Genomic DNA, 21,522 nt, shown 5'->3' on the forward strand with positions numbered 1-21,522 from the left:
TCTTTATTTTCTTGGGGTATTTTGAGACTGATGCATAGCTGCGAGTTGTCATCCTGGTTATAAATAATCATTTCTAATACCCTGTTGCTTCAGACATAACTTTTGATTGTTAATCCATGTACTGTCCAGGGTTCAAAATTGCTTTTTATACTAGTAAAACTGCTCAAGCAGGAGTCAATACTTTTTCTTAAAAGCCAGTTGTATTTTAAATTATGGGTCTTACAGTCTCTGTTGAAAATCTCAATTCTGTTATTGTAGTGTGAAAGTTGCCATAAGCAATATGTAAATAATGAGGATGGCTGTGTTTCAGTAAAACTATTTGCAAAAAATAGGAAGTTCACCAGCCTTAATTTGCCAGCCTCTGTGCTAGCACATGGGTGTAGGGTTCTAAATTAAAGTTTGAAAGCCATTCACATATTTTTCCACACTGCTAAAAGACAGGCCATACCCATTTTTTCTACTGAATAATCATTTTTCTCTCTCTCCTTTTGGAAAAAATCTAACTTTCTTTTTTTTTATGTTAACAGTGATATGCCGAATGGATCAGCTTTGACACAAGAGAATATCAGCCTCTTATCAAACAAGACCAGTTCTCTGAACCTGTCAGAGGACCCTGAGGGAGGAGGGGACAACAATGACTCTCAGAGATCAGGAGTTACACCCAGTTCTGCCCCCTAAAGTAGGAAGAATTCTACGTTTACCTTTTGCCCGTAATCAATTTGTGGGGCATAGGGGTAGGAGAACAGATAACTTCTGAACGTTTTTCTCTGAGAATGATCAGAGAAATCCAGGAAAAGCACCCGGAGGCAATGTGCACAAACACCACTACTAAAAACAAACCCTGCACATAGTTCATATTAATGCATTTTTTAATTTAAAAAAGGAAAGAAAAAGAAAATTAGCAGTATCTGCAAGCAATTCAGATTAAATTTGTTTTTGTTCTGTGAATGAACTTTATTTTAATAACTTTGGACGCCTTGGATCCAGGGCTTTAAAAAAAAAAAAGAAGATATTATATATACACTCTGTTTGATTAATTGTATGATCTTAATGAAGTAGGTTTTTCTTGTATTTTGGTATTATTACATACCCAGTGTATAATTCCTTACCCTAAACCTTTCCAACTCTCACAACCCTTTAAATTAGACAAAAAGCACCAGTCTTTCTGGAAATTCTATGGTGCTTGAGAAACAGATACAGTAATAGACTAGTTATTAGAAAATGTGCAGCAAACCAATCTTTCTGAGACTGTGGAAGCCATAAATTTTTTTCCACCTTTCTGGATCACTAGTTTCATGTGTAGGCATGTTTTTCTTATGACACTAATAAAAATTTTGTTTTTATTTTCAATTTCTCAGAGAGGCAATTACCAATTTTTGAAGTTCTTATTTCCATAATATGGATCCTTTTTCTTTTCAATGTAATCAGAAAGCTGGATCGATGTTTGGATTGTTTAATTGTATTTAAATGGACTTTTAAGAATGAACTGTGATATATAAGCACTGAAAATACATGGTTGATGTATTATCTATATTGAACTGATAGTTGGAAATTTGGAGCTATGCTTTTTGAAACTAAAAACTTTCGTTGAAATCATAAACCTTTAAAAACTAGGATAATCAACCATGTTTTAAAGCTGCAGCAGTTTACTTGAACTTAAAATGAAGAAAGAGCCGTATTATTTCAGTGAATAAGTTTTTTCTCTCAGAACTCAAACATAAAATTTATATGCTGGAGCCCCTAACTTTGACAGAGATTTGGTAACTATGAACTGTCTGGATCTTTAAGGGCAGTTTACAAATTAATCAGTTAACTGCCATTCAAAATCACTAGCACATATATAGCAAGTACCTAGAAGTCACTTTTGATAGACTGAGCTTTACAATACTGAAAACATTATGAAAATGTCAAAAAGATAAGGATGAATTTTTATTATTTAGTTCTGCTGCACATATTCTGATGCCACGTGTCTATTCTGAACTAAGACCCTATTAAAAATGTTTAGTGGGGATTATTTGGTGTAGTCACCCTCCCATCCCTCTGTTGCCTGATTTTTAAGAAGAAATTTTCCCTTTCTGGAGTATACTACTAATTCAGAAAGCACTGGTTATGTAATAAGTTACTGCATTGCTTTGGTTGGGTAAAAGCAAGAATTTATGTTTTCTTGTTTCTTATTTTCTTAACCCTTAACTCCTGCTGAGGTCATAACAACCTCATTCTAAGCTCAGTGTCCATCATACTGTTAACTGAAACAAATGGGGGGAGGGGGGGTAATACAGTCCTGCCATTGCCTACCAGTAGGAGAGTCCAAACAGAACACTCTTTTGAGTAGCGATTATTTAATTTGCCCAGTCAAGGCACCGTGTTTATATACTATTTCACATTGAATTTGATTATGCCCTACAGACCTGGCTGGTCAAGGATTTGATATACACATATTGGCTTGGGATTCGAGCTTTCTTTTTTATTTAAATAAAAATTTATATATATTATATATATACAGATATACATAGCTATATCTGTATATATATTGGGTATGTTTTAAGGATTTTTTCGCATGAGTGCAGCTGTTGCCATAAAATGACTGATTGGGAGGTAGAAGCACTGAATGAAGATGAGGCATTTTTTTCAGTTGATAATTTTTTCTTTTCACATTTTTTTTAAAAAAATACACTTGCTTTTTTGCCTTTTTCTTTTTTGCTTAAAACCCTTTTACATTTATTATTTAAGTGTTTATTATTTTGTGGGAGAAGGAGAGAAACTTTCATATGTCTGAGAGTCCCAAGATTTTTTATTTTTCCATAAACCATTAAAGGCAACACTCCTGCCCCTTTTATAGGCAGATTTAGGCAGACCTTATTTCTCCTTTGGACAAGTAAGATAATTCTTCAATTTTAGAAGCAGTTACTTCAGTTTGGAATTCAAGGGAATTTATGGGTATTGATTTTGTTGAAGTTCAGAATAAAAGTAAAATTTCATTTGAGTATATTGAAACCCCCAATACCTGAACTTCTGTTATTCTTTTCTTTGAAATAGTCTCATTCTTGCCTTCACCATTTTAATTTTGTGAGCTAGACAGGAACAGGGATTAATTTATACAGTATCCCTATTCTGAGTTAAACCAGAAAAGCCATTGTGAGTTGATCAAAATCGTTTCTTTCACCATTTAAGGTATTTTCAATTAAGGGGGATAAAACTCTTAAATTGTAGCCTTAATTCTAGCTGTACTTCTCTTAAAAGAGATCTGGATGGGTAGAAAAGCAGAAGAATGGCATACTCTTCCATTGTGCCTATAACTACCTATCTTAAATTGGTCATTTTGCCTTACCTCATGGAAAACCTTACAACTTCCCCTAGTGCTCACCAGCAGTTTTAGGAATTCAATAAAACCTCCAGAGGTGGGGGGAGGGGAGTGTGGTTTTTTTTTTTTTTTTTTTTTTCTGTGATATGATTTGTAATGTGATGGGCCTATAAGGGTTTAAATAACATGTTTGGGCAAAACTTCTTGACTCTTTAATTCTTCAAAATTTGTGAAAAACATTGATTTTTCTGGCTTTTAAATTGTATCCCTTTAAGAGATAAGAGATGAAACTAATCAGATAGGAAATACGATTTTTTTTTTTTTTTTTGCTTTCTACTTATTAAAATATTTCTTCTGAAGATAACTTTGTTTTTCACTGAATTCAAAAGCAAGACTTGGACATCTCAGATGAACATGACAGTTCTGAAAAGGTTTAGGGTAGGAGTAATAAACATTGTATTCACTCTGTTTACATAACATCACCAGGATTTTGTTATAGCCAGGAATATATAAACACTTTGACTTACTCTTTTTTCAAGATCTCTGGAAAAGGAGAACTGAGAATAAGACTCTAGATTCAACTTTTTGATTTATGTAGTTCTTTTGCCTTACTTATAGATACTGTCACAAAGTAAGTACAATAGCTACCCTATCTTGGGTAATTTACAGAAGCTAAAGTGACCAAAGATGCATTCCTTGTTACTTTTCTAGTTAAAAGAAGTTAATTATAGCCTAAGTTTCTAGTAGTAGTATTCAAATGATGGACATTATAATGCCAGCTTCAAATAGTCAGCTACTCAGCATCTATAAAAGTGTATTTGGTATAGCATTAATGTGGCTGATTCCCTTCTCCCATCTTATTTCCCTTCCCCTCTCCTAGTCTTCCCTATATATTTATTCTTTTGCCTAAAGGACATGAAATTGGTATGATTCTCATTTACCACCCAACATAGGTAACCCCATCAGAATGTCCATAGGTCTTTAGAGTTGGAGCGCAAAGTTTTGTTTCCTGGTCCTTTTCTATCTTGCAAATTCCCCTTTTGACTCACCCATTGCCCTCCCCAATCTGCAACAGTGACAGTTTGCTGCCTCAAAACAGAGCATTCAAATGAATTCGCTTAGCCAATAACTTCTATGAAGTTGCCTTTTCTAATGGTGTTATTACTCAGTGATGCACAAATGTGGTATTTGCCCTACTGGTAGGCAAACAAAGGTCTGGTTAAGAATGGTAACCTGCTGTTTTCTTTAAAGGAGAGCCAAAGACTTGTGCTTTACTCTGTTTTGGTTTGGTGGGGAAGTAGTGTCCATTTCGATTGAGAAACCTTTTTGTATTTGTGAGTTGATGTACTATGTAGGTAGATTTATCTAAAGTTAACTGTAACAGTTAGCTGGCCTTATAAAATGTAAAAGTAATGAAAATTCATTTTCTCTAAAGCAGTGAATGTCATTTTTTATAATTCTATGAAAAGTTCTTCCTCCCCTTTTTTCTGGAGATACCGTGTATATTTGTTTTTTAACTTGTGCCTAAAGGACAGTCTACCTATTGTCAAGCCATAGGACTTTAGTAGAATTCATGAGCATGTGACTGGTGAGAAACAATTAGAGTTTTGTGAGTACATGTTAGATTATAACAAATTTGGGGGAAAAAATAGACTATTTTCCCTGAAGAGAATTGGGTTCCTATTACTTACATACAAAATGTTGATGAATGGAAGTCTTAACATCTGTTTTCTACTTTCTTTTTGTTCATCTTAAAGAATTAACTAAAGGTTTCAAATATTAAATCTATCTGTAAACAAAGTACCTGGAATGATATTTAAAAGAAAAGCTCAATTACTTTTTAGGAGAAATTAATAATCTGCCTGGGAATTAACTGCAGTGTTTACTTAGATTTTTCCCTTTAAAGAATCCAACTGTATTTATATTTTTGGATGGTTATAGTGTTGCAAGAGATTCTCTTCCCTGAAAAATGTGCCTATCCTTTCAGATAAAAACTGAAGCAGATTTCACTTTCAACATTAGGGATTAAAGAAGAAAGCAATCTACTGTCACTTTACCTGAGTGCCCATTCTGCTGGTCCACATTCATACCTTTCTACCTTGGACAGCTTTGGCTTTTATATTTATTTGTTGCTTCAATTCAGCTTTAAGAAATTTTCCTGCTGACATAACTTATTGGAATGTTTAGGTGGATTGCAGTTAATATATATATATATATTTTTTAATTCTTAATTCAGTTTTTCTGAGCCACTTGGGGGGGGGAAAAACCTTTTTGTCAAAGTGTACTATTGATCGTAGTAAATAAGATTTGGTTTTTAAGATTTTATTTGACTGCTAAAGATATTTTCACATATAATAGATTCTAACTGATATATAATACTAGCTATAGTGTTAATAAAGAATAGGAAGCTGCTCCCATCAGGAAGAAGTAATGCTTTTTAATAATAAATGTGTTCCCAATAGGTGGATTTTCAATACTGCACTGAACAAAGTGGGTACAGAGCCCTTAATAATCCTGTTGTGATAAAGGGACTTACCTCACACTGGAATCCTTGTTTTCAGAAACTCTTGATTTTTCAGCCAAACACTGAATTTTCCTAAACTGTATTACTGAGCAAAAATCCCTAGAATAGTAACCTTTATTTTCACAAGAAAATATGGCACAGTTACCTAAGAGAGAAAACCGAAAATAAACCTCAAGACAATATTGTATCCAAAATGTGTATTTAGAAAAATAAAATCCTGTGGAGTTGTTATTCTAATGTATATTATATACTAGATAAGGTGACTTGTTTTCCTGTATTAAGGTCTCACTGTTTATGGTTATTTTGTTTTATTTTTAAATGCTAAGTAGACAGAGCTCACAAGTCTTTGGCATCCCTTCTAGGTTGTACATTTAGAGTCATCTTATAACTGGAAACTGTCAGGTGGCCCCTCACCCCTATCCCAGCTGGTAAATGAAAGGGTCAAGAAAAGGATGGAAACAAGCTATAGGATGGATTTTTTTTTTTTGGTCTGATTTTTAAAAATCATTAATTTATGTAATCTGCCTTCACTTGATTGGCTGCCATTCTCACAGTAGCTGAATGACCACATAAAATAATTCTCATTTAAAGGCATTTTAAGATTTCGCTTATTGTTTTTACATCTTCTATTCAACTAAGACACTGTCCTGAGAGCTACTTTTTTTCTCATTTTATTGCCTAAGTTTTCATTATCATTCCCCCTTTCATCCTCTCCTCTTTTTCCCACCTTCTATTAATAAGAATAACATGGAAAAAAATACTTGCTTCATTTTATGCATTGATCTATAACCCTCAGTACCTTACTTTATGATTAACCTATGACTTTTTGGACTAAGAGCATTGAAAAAACTTAAAGATAACGAACAAAACCTTTTACCCACTTAAACATTTTCCAGTTGTGAGATTCCTCTTTGCGTGTGTGGTCTCTTCCTTCCCCTTGTTACCCCTGCTACCCCTTTCCCCTGACTATGGTCAATTTGGTCTTTAGGCTCATACCAGTCTCCCCGAGACATTTCTGCAGTCATTATCACCTTTTTGGGTGGATTTTGTTTTGTTTTGTTTTGTTTTTAAAAAATAACTTTTTAACATTAATGCATATTTGCTTGGGATAGAGCTTGTGTAATTTACCAATCGTATTGATTGTATGTGATTGTGCCCTGCAGAGGTATATTTAACAAGACAAAGATAATCTAGGTTAATAAAGGAGCCCATGAGATTTGAGTCAGGTTATAAATGACTTCATGAAATCATTTGCAGGTTTGGATAGTGAGAATTTTTATCTCCTATTCTTATAAGTCAGTGCTAGACAGAATACCATTTTTTAAAGTTTTCTTGCATTCCTATTTTTTTCCTTGTCTCAGCTCCCTGATTTTTATTGTCTGCTTCTACCTACCTATTCAGAAATAAAAATATTGAGCCTTAGAGTGATAGTTTGTTTTAATTGCTGAAGTTTGTGAAACTTTACTTTTTCTTAGTATTTCCAACTTTAAAATAAAAGTGAAGACTGATAAGTAATGGGTTGGAATTTCACAAGCTGTGAATAATTCCCTAGTATCTGGCAAACTGTGAAATCTTATTTGAAGACTTTATCTCCACAAGGTTCTTCTGGAATAGAAAAAAGAGCTCTTTTTGAAATGGACCGTTTTCTTCTCTTTTTAAATCTATTTATACTTCTAATTTTTAAACAGCCTTTAAAGCAATTGAGTGGGGAAAAAGCAATAGTAGTAGGAAAATGTTTAGGGCAGCAGAACTCAATCTATTGAATAAGTACATATTTCTCTTGTTTCAGGTTTTTGAGAAGATTTAGGGCCATCTTTTTCAACTTTGTATTATTTGTGTGCATGTTGTTTATATCAAAGATGCCACGTTTTCTTAAAAAGCTATTTCCTTTATTACCGTGGAAACTGACTCAGCCTCATGTTGCTCCTAACTAGTGTTTAAAGCTCCCATGAGTTGCAGATAAAAGGATTATTTGAGCAAGTAGGAGGAGGTGTGATTCACCTTTTGGTTTGTAAATATATGAAAGTCTCTACAAGGTCTTTATCTGCTTTCTGTCAGCATTTATATTAAATGATAAATTAATGAGGAGAAGCGTGTAGTCTTTTTTTGTAAATGAATCTGTGCTATCTTATCCTAATCTTGGGGTTAATTCTCTTATACCTTTTAAATGGAGTGTTTGTCATCTTTTAAGTAAAAAATAGAAAAGTAGATAATGTGCACAAGCAAGGAATTTTGCCCAAGCTTAAATACACTACAGTCCAATAAGTTCATTTGTTTTAGAGTGATTGTATGGTAGGAGTAAAGGTAATAAGAGATGCCAGGGTCAGTGTTCAATAAGACTGCCTGGCTAGCATCCAAAATCCTGGTTTTTTGGTTCTCTTAAAACCAGAACTTCTTTATGCTTAAGTGGCATGGTTTTATTCTGGACCCTTATCTGGTACAAAATGTATTTTCTTTCCATTCTTAATTACTGAACTCTCCACCCTTTAGCCACTCATTGCAGTTAGAGGAAAATGTAGGTTTTGTTTTTTCTTAGAGACCACTGTAACTTACCTTAGTTAACAACTCAATGGCATGAAGAAGAAAAAAGGGGGGGGGGGGAGGAAACTACTATCAACTAAAAGAAACGTAAGAAATTATAAAAAAAAATCAGATGTAGACTTTAGTTGGATCCTAATTCCAAAAACCAAATATACGAAGATATTTTCTACATAATTAGGGAAATCTAAGTATTGGTTATTGGATAATATCAAGAAACGGCTTTTTGGTGTTTGGTGTGATGGTAACAACGTGGTTATATAAGAAAATGTATAACTGACAATGATTGGAGATTTCTTTAAAATAACTAAATATTTCAAAAAGAAAAATACAGTACACATTACCAGTGAAGATTTATATTCCTCTTACCAACAAAAGTTCAGAGGGTGTGGTGACAGAAACCACTACAACTACCCTCAAATGTTATGAAAACCCAGAGTGGTAATTCAAAAACCAGACATGCCATCTTGACCACTTACCTGTCCTGCTAAGTAGCAATGGAGCATTTTTTTAACCCTTAGATGGAGATTTACAAATGATTGTCAATTTGTTTTTTTTGTGTGCATTTGTACTTCAATTACAGCAACCAGCTATTTTGCTATGATCCGTTTAAATCCCTCTGCTTTCCAGCATGCTGACTCAGTTAATGACTGCCACTCTTACTAGGAACATCAAGACATCAAAAGTGAACTTTCAACTATTCACAGAGCACCCATTGGTTTTTATTGAGTACTCTGCACAACACTATAGATGACAGTTAGAAAATATACTTGCAAGGAGTTTAGACTTCAGTTATGAACCTTGACACGTATACAGTTTTAAAATAGTTACCATCCAGAAAGCACTGAACAGAATCACCAAAGGATTATTTCAGACACAGTTGTCCTTAAAACGGAACATGGTGTATACAAACAAGACTTAACCTTGTCTGGCTGTACAGCAAAGATTTTCCTGAGGAAGTTGTATTTTAGGTAAGACATGAATAAAGGCGTGGGGAGTGTTAGAGACAGGAAACCTAGAGAAAGCGGGATGTGAACTCAATGAAAGAAGAACCTTTGTTATGGGAACTGAAGTCATTGAGGCTAGAAAAGACCTGTAAGACTAAGACTTGAGATGAGGCAGAACCCCACACCTCAGACGCCTATAGTGAAATTTTTGGATTTTCCTCTGAAAGTAAAGGGAATTGATGGAAAGACTGTAAACAGGGAAATAAAGGGATCAGATTTGCGTCTCTTTATTCATTCATTGGACAGTTTTCTGTGAGTGCTTTTCAAACAAAATACACATAGTTCACCTGGGACTCTTGGTGAACTGAATTTACAGTTTTTACCATTCTGGAGATGACCTGACATACTCCTGGGTGATGCCGGTACTATCTGAAGACCACACTAGGGTGTAAGTAAGAGTATTAAGGTTCTATGTGATAGGCAATTTTAGAAACAGATTAGGTTTCTACTTGTCAGACAAATTTTAGTGAAAGTATGAGATGTCAGGCATAATTAGCACTACCTACCTAGAGATTCCTTAAAGGAAAAAGTGGGACTAGAGAAGCAAGGTGATTCTGTTTTGAAAAGTTAATCCTGTAAGGTATAGGAGGATTCAAGGAGTGGAGATGCCAGATCAGGGCACACACAATTAAGAATGTAGTGTTGGAACTTAAATCAGTTGGGAATAGATAGAAAAATTAAATTGACCCTTTGAATTTTATACTTTGATAATTAAAACCCAGTAAAGATTTTAAGCCATGCAGTGATGTGATTATTGTGGTTTTAAGTGGAATAGGTCTGGGCAGAGGCCCTCATTATGAATCTGTTGTAGAATTACAAGAAATAATGAGGGCGAAAATTACCTTTGCAGTATCAAATCCCTTGGAAATACTCAGGTTTAAGAAAAACAGTAATCTCAGTTTATCACTGTTTTCTTAACCTCCCAAGTCCATAAATGTCCAAGTTGTGATCTACAAGACTCCTAGTTTTCTGCATGTCCCTAAGCTTGTTATCATCATCTAACTGGGTCACCTGTACCCCTGCCACTAGGGGTTCCTGAGGCTGTCAGCCTTTGTAGTAGCACATCTAGGGTGGGGTTGGTCAGGTTGGGATGGAGGGAGCTGTAACTTGGACCAGTGGGAAAGGCCTGGTTATAAGAACTGGATATAAGAAGAGGCCCCCCCCCCCTATACCCCTAAAGGAGGACCTAAGTGGCTCCTTTCTACAACTGTCTTCTATGTTAGGAGGAAACACCTGTCCACCTCTCCCTGGGGCCATTGCTAGGATAGCAATCACCAACAGTGCCTGCTCCCTCTAATCAGAGTTTAAAGCACCTAGGCCCTGACAGCATTTTATTCCTGAAGGGGTGAAGGGTCAGAATGTGAAAACCATTAGGAAAAGACACCTGCCATGGTTCTGCTCTGATCCCAATCCCTTCCTAGTGCCACAACCCCCACAAGAGGGAAGCCTGCAAGGGGAACAGTCTTTTATGGAAGCACCAACAGACCCTGAGAAACAGTTCCAAACTGCAGTTCCCAGATCACTGTTCTTACGCATACCTTGGGGGAAATTGCTGGCTGCAGAATCTACAACCAGGGCTGGAGCACAGTTGGGAGGCCAGAACTAGCCTCTCAGGAGGCTTGTTGTTCCTTAGGAGACTTGAACTCTTAGTACTCCCTAGCTGCAACATCTTGGTTCCCCACTGCCTGGCCTTCTACCCAACCTGCACTAGAGCTCTAGTCATCTAAACAGGTGCAAAGACACTAGTTTATTATAGAGCAACATACACCTCAGGACCCTGGTCAAACAACCTAGGATTATATTCTGCAACCCATATGTAACTTTAACACATCGTTAAGGAAAAAATACTGTTTAGCTCAACCTATAAAAACTAAAAATGAGGGCCTCCCCTGGTGGCTCAGGTGGTTGAGCGCAGCGCTGTGAAACTGTCTGCAGCCTCTGCAGCGTGGGTTCAATCCCTGCTGGCTAGCTGTGGAAATACCCACATGGCGTGGCAGACCTTCCCTGTCTCACCCTCTGCTCCCCTCAGCGGTATATTTCGGTCAGCCTGCCTGTTCTGTTCCCCGCTCTGTCCCTGGTGAATCCTCTCATTCCCCCACACCTCTGGCCTATACCCCCAGTTCTTGGGTGCATAAATAAATCAATCTTTTAAAAAAGCAAACCAAAAAACCAAGTCTAGGAAAAATACAAATCCAGAAAAACTAAATAAAAACCTGAAGAAGACTAAAGCAACAGTCCTAACTATGCTTATTGAAGTAAGAAAGAAAAAGAATTGATGAAGGAGTGAAGGGTGAGCAAACAATAACAAGGATAGGGAAAATATGACAAAGTTTCAAATAATGACCTTTAAGAAATCTAACTGAATTTTATAATACAATAAAGGGACTCAACAGTAGACAAGAAGCAGCAGCTGACAATGAGCTTAAACACATGGTAGTAGAGAACACAAACTGACCAACAAAAAGGAAAAAATTAAAAAGAACAAAAATAGTGTAAGAACCTTATAAGATAATATCAAGGAAAACACTCCTCAGTTGTTTGCACACGAGCCCATCTTAGCTGTGGGAGTTCTACCACTACTGGCAGGAGGTCATGCAGAGCAAGGAGCCCAATACCAGGCACCTCACCATTGCAGAATGCAAGGCCCAGCTGCACAAGCAGAGCCAATGAGTCCTGATCATCACCCAGAATATTGATAAGCTGCACCACAATGCTGACACCAAGAACCTTCTGGAAATCCATGGTAGTTTATTTAAAACTTGATGTAACTGTGGCTGAGAATTTCAAGAGCCCATTTTGTCCAGAACCCAAAGCTCAAATTACCAGAATTCCAGTAAGAGCTTTTTAGTTGTGAAGAGGCCATCTGCCGGGGCAGGCAGCAACCTCATAATGTGGTTTGGAGAAAACCTGGATCCTTCTCTTTGGAGGCAGCTGACAGGGAACTGGCCCTTTGTCACCTGTGGCTAGTGGTGGGGACTTCTGTGCCTTATCCTGCTGCCATGTTTTCCCCCTAGGTGTCTGGCAGAGGAGTGTCAGTGGCCAAATCACCCCAGCCAGAAGAGATTCGGATTTCATTTCTTCGGCCTTGTGGTACAACGCTTTGTGAAACCCTTGTGTCTCATGAAACTGAACCAGTTTCTTAGTTTTCCCAGAAAAGTAAGAAATTATAGTAGATCTAAGTACTAGTTCAAAAACAGAAGAAAAACAATCTTGTGGATGGTGAACTGAATATTGAAAGATAATAAAAAGTTCCAATTCTCTGGCTGGAATTCTAATCTGTTGATAATTTGTAAAGGATTAGAAGTAACATAGTAAAGAAGATTGTAAGGAAAAGTCAGAACTATAATGTTAACGCATGCTCTTTGGTTTGAACTTAAGATACATACCTCTGATGGCTGGTTACTAAGGTAACTAGGGTGTCTAAAAATGTAATTATTCTAATTGTATTTTTGCACAAGTTCAGGTAGAAAATAGTCATTCTTTTTTTTTTTAATAGAGGCATGTTTTATTTATTTATTTGTTTGTTTGTTTGTTTTTTTGTTTATACATGCACTGGGTACAGTCAGAAGCGCGGGAGGGTGAGAGAATTCACCAGAGCCAGAGCGGGGAGCAGAGCAGGCAGAAGGACTGAAGTACACTGCTGAGGGGAGCAGCGGGCGGCAGGAGAGGTCTGCGCACCATGTGGGACCCTCCTCCGGTGGCCGGGGAGCAGCCGGGGATCGAACCGGCGCTGCAGAGGCCGCGGGCAGCTTCGCAACCCAGCGCTCAACCGCTGCGCCACCGGGGAGGCCCAGAAAATAGTCATTCTTTAGAGTAAAAATTTACTTGGTTGTCAGAAAAGTCATGGTGTGTTTTTTCTGTTTCTATGCAAAAATGTGTTATAACTTTCCCAAAGACCCAATATAAAGCAACAGTAATTAAAACAGTATAGTATTGAAATAAAAACACACAGATCAATGGAACAGAAACAGCAGCTCAGAAATAAATCCACATACATATCCACACACACCTAATTTATGACAATAGAGCCATACAATGGACAATAGAAAACCTATTCAATAAACTGTTAGGAAAACTAGACAACCACATGTAAAAGAATGAAACTGAATCACTAACTCTATAAAAAATAAATTCAAAATGGATAAAGAATGAATTCAGATGTTAAATCTGAAACCGCAAAATAAACGGAAGGAAATATAGCTGGTATGTTCCATGACATGAGTGAGATGTCTTGAGAACACCACTCCAAAGGCAAGAGAAATAAAAGCAACAATAAGCAATTGGGACTATATCAAATTAAAGTTTTTCATAAGAAGAAAGCAGATTAGAAAGCTCGCCTGTAGAATGCAAGAAGATATTTGCACACAGCACATCTTGTAAGGGAATAATATCCATGGTTTATAAAGAAAGCATAAGATTTAACAAAAACAACAACAAAAAAGGGGAAAATGGTCAGAGGACTGAATGGACACTTTTCCAGAGTATATATACAGATAGCCAACAGACAATATGAAAAACAGTTCATCATAACTTTACTATTAAGGAAATGTAAATCAAAAGCACAATGTGATAGTTCACAGTGTGGGAAAGACATATCAGAAAGAATGGAATCTGGGCCTCTCCTGTGGCGCAGCGGTTGAGCGCTGGGCTGCGAAGCTGTTTGCAGCCTCTGCAGCGCTGGTTCGATCTCCGGCTGCCAGCAAGGGTCCCACATGGCACGCAGACCTCTCCTGCTGCCCGCTGCTCCCCTCAGCAGTGTATTTCGTTGGTCTGCCTGTTCTGTTCCCAGCTCTGCTCTGGTGAATTCTCTCACCCTCCCGCACTTCTGACTATACCCAGTGCTTGTATAAATAAATAAATAAATCTTTAAAAAAAAAAAAAAAAAGAATGGAGTATGGTGGAGAAATATAGGCACATTTGTGGTAGAAAAAACTATGGATGGGAGATATCCTATATGGGGGGAGGGGAGAGTGCTAACAAGTGCCCACAGATAAATAATTAGATTAAAAAAAATAATATATACAAATATATGCCCAATGGAAAGCTATTCAGCTATATGGAAAGATGAAAATTTGCCATTTACAACATAATAGAAGCAACTTGAAATTATGCAAAGCAAAACTAGAAAGATAAAGACAAATAAGTGGATGAAATCACCTATTATGTAATGTAAGCAAACTAAGCGATGAACAGGAAAAAAATTAACAGTGGACACTGAAAATAGAATGAGATTACTTGAAGGGAAGAGGTGTGGGTAGGAGCAATGGTAGAATGGTTATAGTGGATGATGGTGGGTGGTTGAGGGGTTTTATTTCTTTTTTCTTTAGAAAAAAAAAAGAAAAAGAAAGAAAACTGGCTTTTGCTACCCTGACAACAAACTAGGAAAACCAATGTGCTCCTGGACCTAGGGCACGACTCGGGCTGCCTCACCACAGTGGGCTGGCCCATTTCTCTGAGAGCTGACCTTCAGCATATTACCTGGCTAGCATTACAGTGCCACCCAAGATGAGATTCCTGAAGTTTAGTTCTGTTTGTAGTTAGAGCAAGCAGCCTCTGTTGGGTTTTAGCACTGACCAACTGGGAAGGGACTTAAACCAACTATGGGGTAATGTGTACCAAGCTGCATTCCCAAACCCTCATTTTCATGTCTTCTCACAAATGGACGTGGTCAAATCTGCAAGAGCAGTCCTTGGCAGAGGGTGGTAAGAAACACCAGTCCCTTGACCATAGCTTTACTATGAGTTTCTTCCTGTTGTCCAGTCCCTCTTTTATGTCTGCAGCGAACTCTCTCCCACTACCTCTGCCCCGGTGCTATCTTCTCCCCTTTCCTGTTTTTTGTTTTTTTTTTTTGTTTTTTTTTTTTCAGCACCTGCAACTACCCGAAGAAACGTGGAAGCCATAAGCTTGTACTACATGCAGTTTGCTCTTGCTCAGTCTCCCAACAATCCCCTCGCTAGTGTTTCTGTTCATACAAATTATAAATTCCACAGGACAAATAAACATTTTAACTTATTATTTGATAATCTTAACTTTCTATTTAGGAGGAACATATTTTCCGGTCAATAAGTCAGCAAAATTACTCTGAATCTGGGTTTCTTCAAATACAAATATTTATTGAGTATCTGGGACATTCAAGACCCAGTGCTATGAACACTGGTCACGTTCAATAAATATTTGTTGTTTTGATTTGGTTTCCCTGAAATAAAAACCGAGATTTCTAACAGTTGCAAGATTTTAGACAAATTCAGATGCTTTGAGAGTCTCACCTGAAAGTGTAGGGTTGATGTCGGCAGTGCAGGGTTTGCTATGTATATGATAGTGTAGGGTTTGCTTTGATAAACTTTATTTTACGTTAATTAAATATCATAACCATGTAGCAATTTAGAAACCAAGAGAGTTAGAGACAACTCAGCTTTTTGTGCTAGATCTTTTGCCAAATTTCTGTGGAAGAGTTGAGCTTTGAGTTATTCAGTAACCACAGCAGGACCTCAGCTCTACTGTTTGTTCCCTGTGGTGGACTTTTGGGTCCAAAGAAAAGAATAGAACAGTCTAGGATATGAGGCAACGGTAAGGACTAGAGAGATTACCTGAGAATAGGAGTGACTCCTGAAACTAGAGGCAGGAGGAAATAATTTTTTTTATTATTGACCTTGAAGGAAGTAATTAAAAAAAGAGAAACAGGGTTATTCAATAATACATTCTTTCCTCTTCCAGACTCCTCAAACCTATTTCTAATGCAGCAAGGCACAAAAAGGCCCTAGGAGCTCTTTCAACCTTGTTTCAACCCAGAATAGAAAAAAAAAAAAAAAAAAAAAAAAAAACAGAAGTAGAGAATTAAAAACTAATTTTTACCTAATAATAGTTCTTTGAAAATTTGCCTTCAGTTCCAAAAATGTTTAGAAATTTAAATGAAGCATCTTATTTAGATATGTTTCTTTAAAAGAAGATTTATATTATTTATTTATGCATACAAGAGCTGGGGTGTAGGCCAGAGGTGCGGGGGTGGGCCAAGAGAATTCACCAGAGACAGAATGGGAAGCAGAACAGGTGGATTGATTGACTAGGGGAGCAGTGGGAGAGACAGGAGAGGTCTGCTGTGCCCTATGGGTCAGATCCCTGGCCGGGGATGGGGGATCGAATTTCTGCTGCAGTGGCTGCTGATAGCGTCATAGTTCTTAGACTTAACCCCTTTTGCCACCAGGGAGGCCCTAAATATTCTAAATATTCTTCTATATATTAAAATATACAAATTATTAAAAGACTGTATAGAATACCAATGGGGTGTGTGTGTGTGTGTGTGTGTGTGTGTGTGTGTGTGAAAGAGAGAGAGAGAGGAATTAGCTTAGCTTGCTTGGATATAAGCTCTTTTATCCTTTCCTAATCAACCAGTCTAAAATGAACCAGAGAAAGAGATTTGGGTTATTAAACTCTACACAGTGAAAGCCAGGGACATTCTGTGCAGTGAAAACCAGACTAGGCTGGTATTAAAGGCTCCCAAAGACCAACTGAAACGCTCATTGAGAATGTGCCTTAGAGATGAACACTTTCTAATAAAATATGAGTGACCAGAGAAATAGGAAGCAATTCTGAGTTGTGGATTTTTAGGGAATCACAGACAAACTTGATAGAAACCATCCAGACGAAAACCAGCTGGTGACATGTGATAGATGCTGCCCCAAGTAACACAACTGGACCCTGTAAGGTTTTTTAACCTGAGAAGACATGGCTGTGTTCTTCATGTAGAGCCATGAAACTTATGAGACGTACAGACAAGGATTTGAATCTCAGCTTTGCGAGCTTTGTAATTTGGGACAAGTTCTTCACCCTTGGGAACAGCAGGTCTCTCATCTGTAAACTGGGCATAATATTTTCCTGGTTGAGCTGATGAGAGAATTATAGACACTAATGCCTGGAAAGCACTTAGCATAGATTTCGGCCATGTGTGTATTTTTAACTGACATAGTCAACTATTTAAAGAATTTGACCTACGCAGCTCTCCTGCCCACCTTTGACTACTGCAGGTGTTTTCTCTTCACCAACCTTCTCCCTTCGCAGAATAGCCGAGGCAGCCCTCTCCCCATCTCTATCTATGCAGGCATGTCTTTTAGCAAACCTGTCCCTTTCAATGGCAGCTTTCTGCCCACTTGTGTCTATGCAAGCATCCCTCCCTTCCCTTTTATGATAAACCTGCCCTTTTGTATATAAAAAAATTTTTATATAAAGAATTTGACCTAAGCTAATACCTAACAGTAAAGCAATGGTTAAATTATATACGACAGAGGGCTCCCTGGTGCTTAGGAGTTAAGCCTCAGCGCCACCACCTACCTCTAAGGCCCACCTGAGTCTGATCCCCAGTCAGGGAGCCCACATGGTGCAGCAGACCTCTCCTGTCTCCCACTGCTGCCCTCAGCAGTGTATTTCAGTAGATCTGCCTGTTCTGTTCCCCACTCTGTCTCTGGTGAATCCTCTCACCCCAGCACATCTGGCCTGCACCCCAGTTCTTCTACACAAAAATAAGTAATATACAACAGAATATTCCACAGCCTTTAGAAATTATTTTGCCAGGCAGGGCACTTTCTTTTCCACCTACAGACACTGAACGGGTCTTCATTCACTCTCCTGTTCTCCTTTCTCACCTGGGACTCAGCCTCCTTCCAGATCCTCCTTGGTGCTGGCATCACCTTCTTCATGCCTGGTACTCCTCAATCCTCTGTGGATACAACACAGATACAGCACTCTTGTTTGTTGCTCACAAAGTCAAGACTATTTGAATAAGCAGTACACTGACATGTTCAAAAGTAGAAAAATACAAAGTACATATTTTTTTAATTTATGCATACAAGAACTGGGGTACAGGCCAGAGATGCAGGGGGTGAGAGGATTCACCAGAGATAGAGTGGGGACAGAACAGGCAGATTTACTTAAATATACTGATAAAGGAAGCAACAGGCAAGACAGGAGAGGACTGCTGCACCATGTGTGTATCTCCCTGGCAGCGGATAGCTTCACACTGCTGCAACTTAACCCCTTGTGCCACTAGGGAGGCCCAATACAAAGTGCATATTGACAAGGCTAACTCCTACCTGTCTGTCCACCCCTTACTCCTGTCATCCCCACGTTATGATACAAACCATAAATACTGCTCTGCATCTGCTGTTTTTCCCCCTCTTAATTACCCAGGACATTTTTTTTTAATATCTTGATATGTCAGACTCAGAGAGCCTCCTCATTCTTTTTGACATCGGCATTGTTTTCCATTGTGGGGATGTACCTGGGTTTACTTAACTAGTCCCATATGGATAGAAGTTGTTTCTAATCTTTTGCTATAACATATCAGGTTATGACTCATAATCTAATTATACCCATGCAGGTATTTCTGTGGGATATATTTCCTGAAGTGGACTTCCAATTCAATGTGTAAATTCAGTATTGCCAAATTTCCTTTCAAAGGATTACAGCATTCTGCACTCCCAGCAGCAGTAGGTGAAAGGGCCTATTTCCTCACACCTTTGCAAGAATGTGTGGATTGACTTTGTTAACCTCTTTTGACTCTAATAGTTTCAGTGATAACCCTTTTTAGGGAATCAGATAGAAAATAACAGGGAAAGTACAGTGCTTAAAACATCTTGCAAAATAATCACTGAGGAATGCAAATGTTAACAGGTGAAAGTTTGTGAAAAACAATATATTTATGTACTCTCAAAGTATGTTCCCATAAGAGACTTATTTAACAAAAAAAAAAAAAAGGGGGAAACTTCTATTTTACAGCAGAGAAGGGTGGCAGACACCATCTTAAGCAAGTGATCTAAGCTAACCTCATCACTAACAGGGTGAAGTAATATCATGTGCCTCCTGGTAGACGCACTGGCAGACACTGTAGTTTTCCTGCAGAGAAAAGTGTCACTTGAATCCAATCATAAGGAAAACTCAGGAGTGCACAGATTGAGTCTTCAAAAAGAATTGGCCTGTACTAAAAAAAAAATGCCAGTCGTGAAAACAAAGAGAGCAAGACGTTAAAGAGACATGACAACTAAATGCAATATGTGCAGAAAAAACTTGAGGGGGGTGCTAAATCAATGTTTTCCCTAGAGGGAATGGTGCAGGAACCTCAGGAGGAGCCCAAGATGTTTCAGTGTATGAGTGAAGCTAAAGTTACTTTAATATGCAACTTTTTTTAAGATTTATTTATTTATGCATACAAGATCTGGGGTACAGGCCAGAGGTGTGGGGGGGTGAGAGGATTCACCAAAGACAGAGTGGGGAACAGAACCGTACACTGCTGAGGGGAGCAGCAGGCGAGGGCAAGTTAGGAGAGGTCTGCTGCACCATGTGAGTTTCTCCCTGGTGGGACAGCGGATTGAACTCGTGCTGCAGAGGCTGCGGATGGCTTCATAGGTTGCGTCTTAACCCCTTGCGCCACCAGGGAGGCCCAATATGCAACTATTTTAATATTTAGACTATAAAGGGATTCTGAAGCAGAAAATTTTGAGAACTACTGCTGTAAAGAGAATTAATGGGTGGAGCAGCAGGAAGGCTACAAGGCAGGATCTCTATAATTGGAGCAGACAGGGTAAAGGAGGAAGAGTCCTAGAGCCCTCAGTGGCTTTTTCAGGATTTTTATTGGGATTTACCTGGTACACAGCAGGCAGAGGTGCCTCCCAGCCTGCAGAGAATCTTCACTCTTTCTGGCGTTCTCTCGTGGCCTCTGCTTCTCTGCTGATTCTCTTTCTCATGGTTCCACTGTGCTCTGCTGGCGTCCCTGTGACGCCACCCTTATAAGCTCGGTCTCTCAGCCCAGGTGTACCCACCTATGGTTGCCCACACCCACTCCAGGTGCCCGCCATCAGGCATGCAGTCAGGACCACGGGGTTCCATCATCAATCCTAATGGCGGGCGGGCAGAAAAGCCTGACATTTATTTACCCTACAAAGGGATAATTGGCAAACTTAGTATAAGGTCTCTATTTTGTACTATTTTTACAAGTTTTTTATTAGTCTGAAATTATTCCAAATGAAACACTTTTGTTTTACGTGCTTCTGGGAGTTGTTTGGCAGCTGATGGTGGGGGGCTGAGGGTCCTAAGGCACAGCGATCATATCACACAAACAAATTTACTATTGAACAAGTGTGATAAGTTCAAGGGCCAGTGTGTCGTGCTGCCCAAGGACATAACCAAGTGCAGGGTAAGTAAAAAGGTTATCAGGCTTTTCCACCCTCCCGCCATTAGATTAATGATCCCTGTGGTCCTAAATGCATGCATGATGGTGGTCACCTGCAGCGGGGTGTGGGCGTGCATTGGTGGGCACACGGGGGCTGAGAGATGGGGCTTGTAATGGCGGCATCATGGAACAGGAACAGAAGAGGGCAGAACCAGCAGAGAAGCAGAGACAGCGGGGACCCCATGAGAGAATGGAGAGCCCAGAGAGAATGAAGACTTGCTGGGTGCTGGGAGGCCTGCCAGTCTCCCAGCCCCCTGGCACCCCTGTTTGCCGTGTGCCTGGTAAACCCAATAAAAAGCCTGAAAAAGGGGCCTCCCTGGTGGCGCAAGGGGTTGAGCACCGCGCTGTGAAGGAATCCGCAGCCTCTGCAGCACAAGTTTGATCCCCGGCCTGCCAGGGAGCAATCCACATGGCGAAGCAGACCTCTCCTGTCTTGCCCACTGCTCTCTTCAGCAGTGTACTTCAGTCAATCTGCCTGTTCTGTTCCCTACTCTGTCTCCGGTGAATCCTCTTGACCCCCCCGCCCCCGTGCCCTGCATCTCTGGCCTGTACCCCAGCTCTTGTATGCATAAATAAATAAATCTTTAAAAAACAACAACCACCATATAACATGTCAGTCAGGTGTTAGAAAAGCCATGGAGAAAAATACATCAGGACAAGGGGACAGAAAGTGATGGCGGGGTGTGGGGGGTGCCTCCCTGGTGGCTCAGGACTTAAAGTCTCAATGCTATCAAGCTATCGCCAGTCACTGCAGCATGAGTTCAATCCCTGGCCGGCCAGGGAGCAACCCACTGGTGCAGCAGACCTCTCCTGTCTCGCCCGCTGCCTCCCTCAGCAATGTGTTTCAGTCAGTCTGCCTGTTCTGTTCCCCACTCTGTCTCTGGTGAATCCTCTGACTGCCCCACATCTCTGGGCTGTACCCCACCTCTTATAT

General features: G+C 39.0%; 1 protein-coding gene across 2 annotated transcripts in view; it reads left to right on the plus strand.

The window, feature by feature from the left end:
• The window catches only part of RC3H1 (ring finger and CCCH-type domains 1), a gene marked incomplete at both ends in the record, with an annotated part of 34,660 nt that extends 33,982 nt beyond the window's left edge, over nt 1-678 (plus strand). For both annotated transcript variants that reach the window (XM_084250853.1, XM_084250854.1), the window contains one exon: nt 528-678. In XM_084250853.1, coding sequence (XP_084106979.1) covers nt 528-678 — 151 coding nt within the window. The remainder of the gene's footprint in view (nt 1-527) is intronic.
• Between the last annotated feature and the right edge of the window lie 20,844 nt (nt 679-21,522).

The sequence above is a fragment of the Talpa europaea genome (assembly GCF_964194135.1).
Source record: "Talpa europaea genome assembly, chromosome: 12".
NCBI lineage: Eukaryota > Metazoa > Chordata > Mammalia > Eulipotyphla > Talpidae > Talpa > Talpa europaea.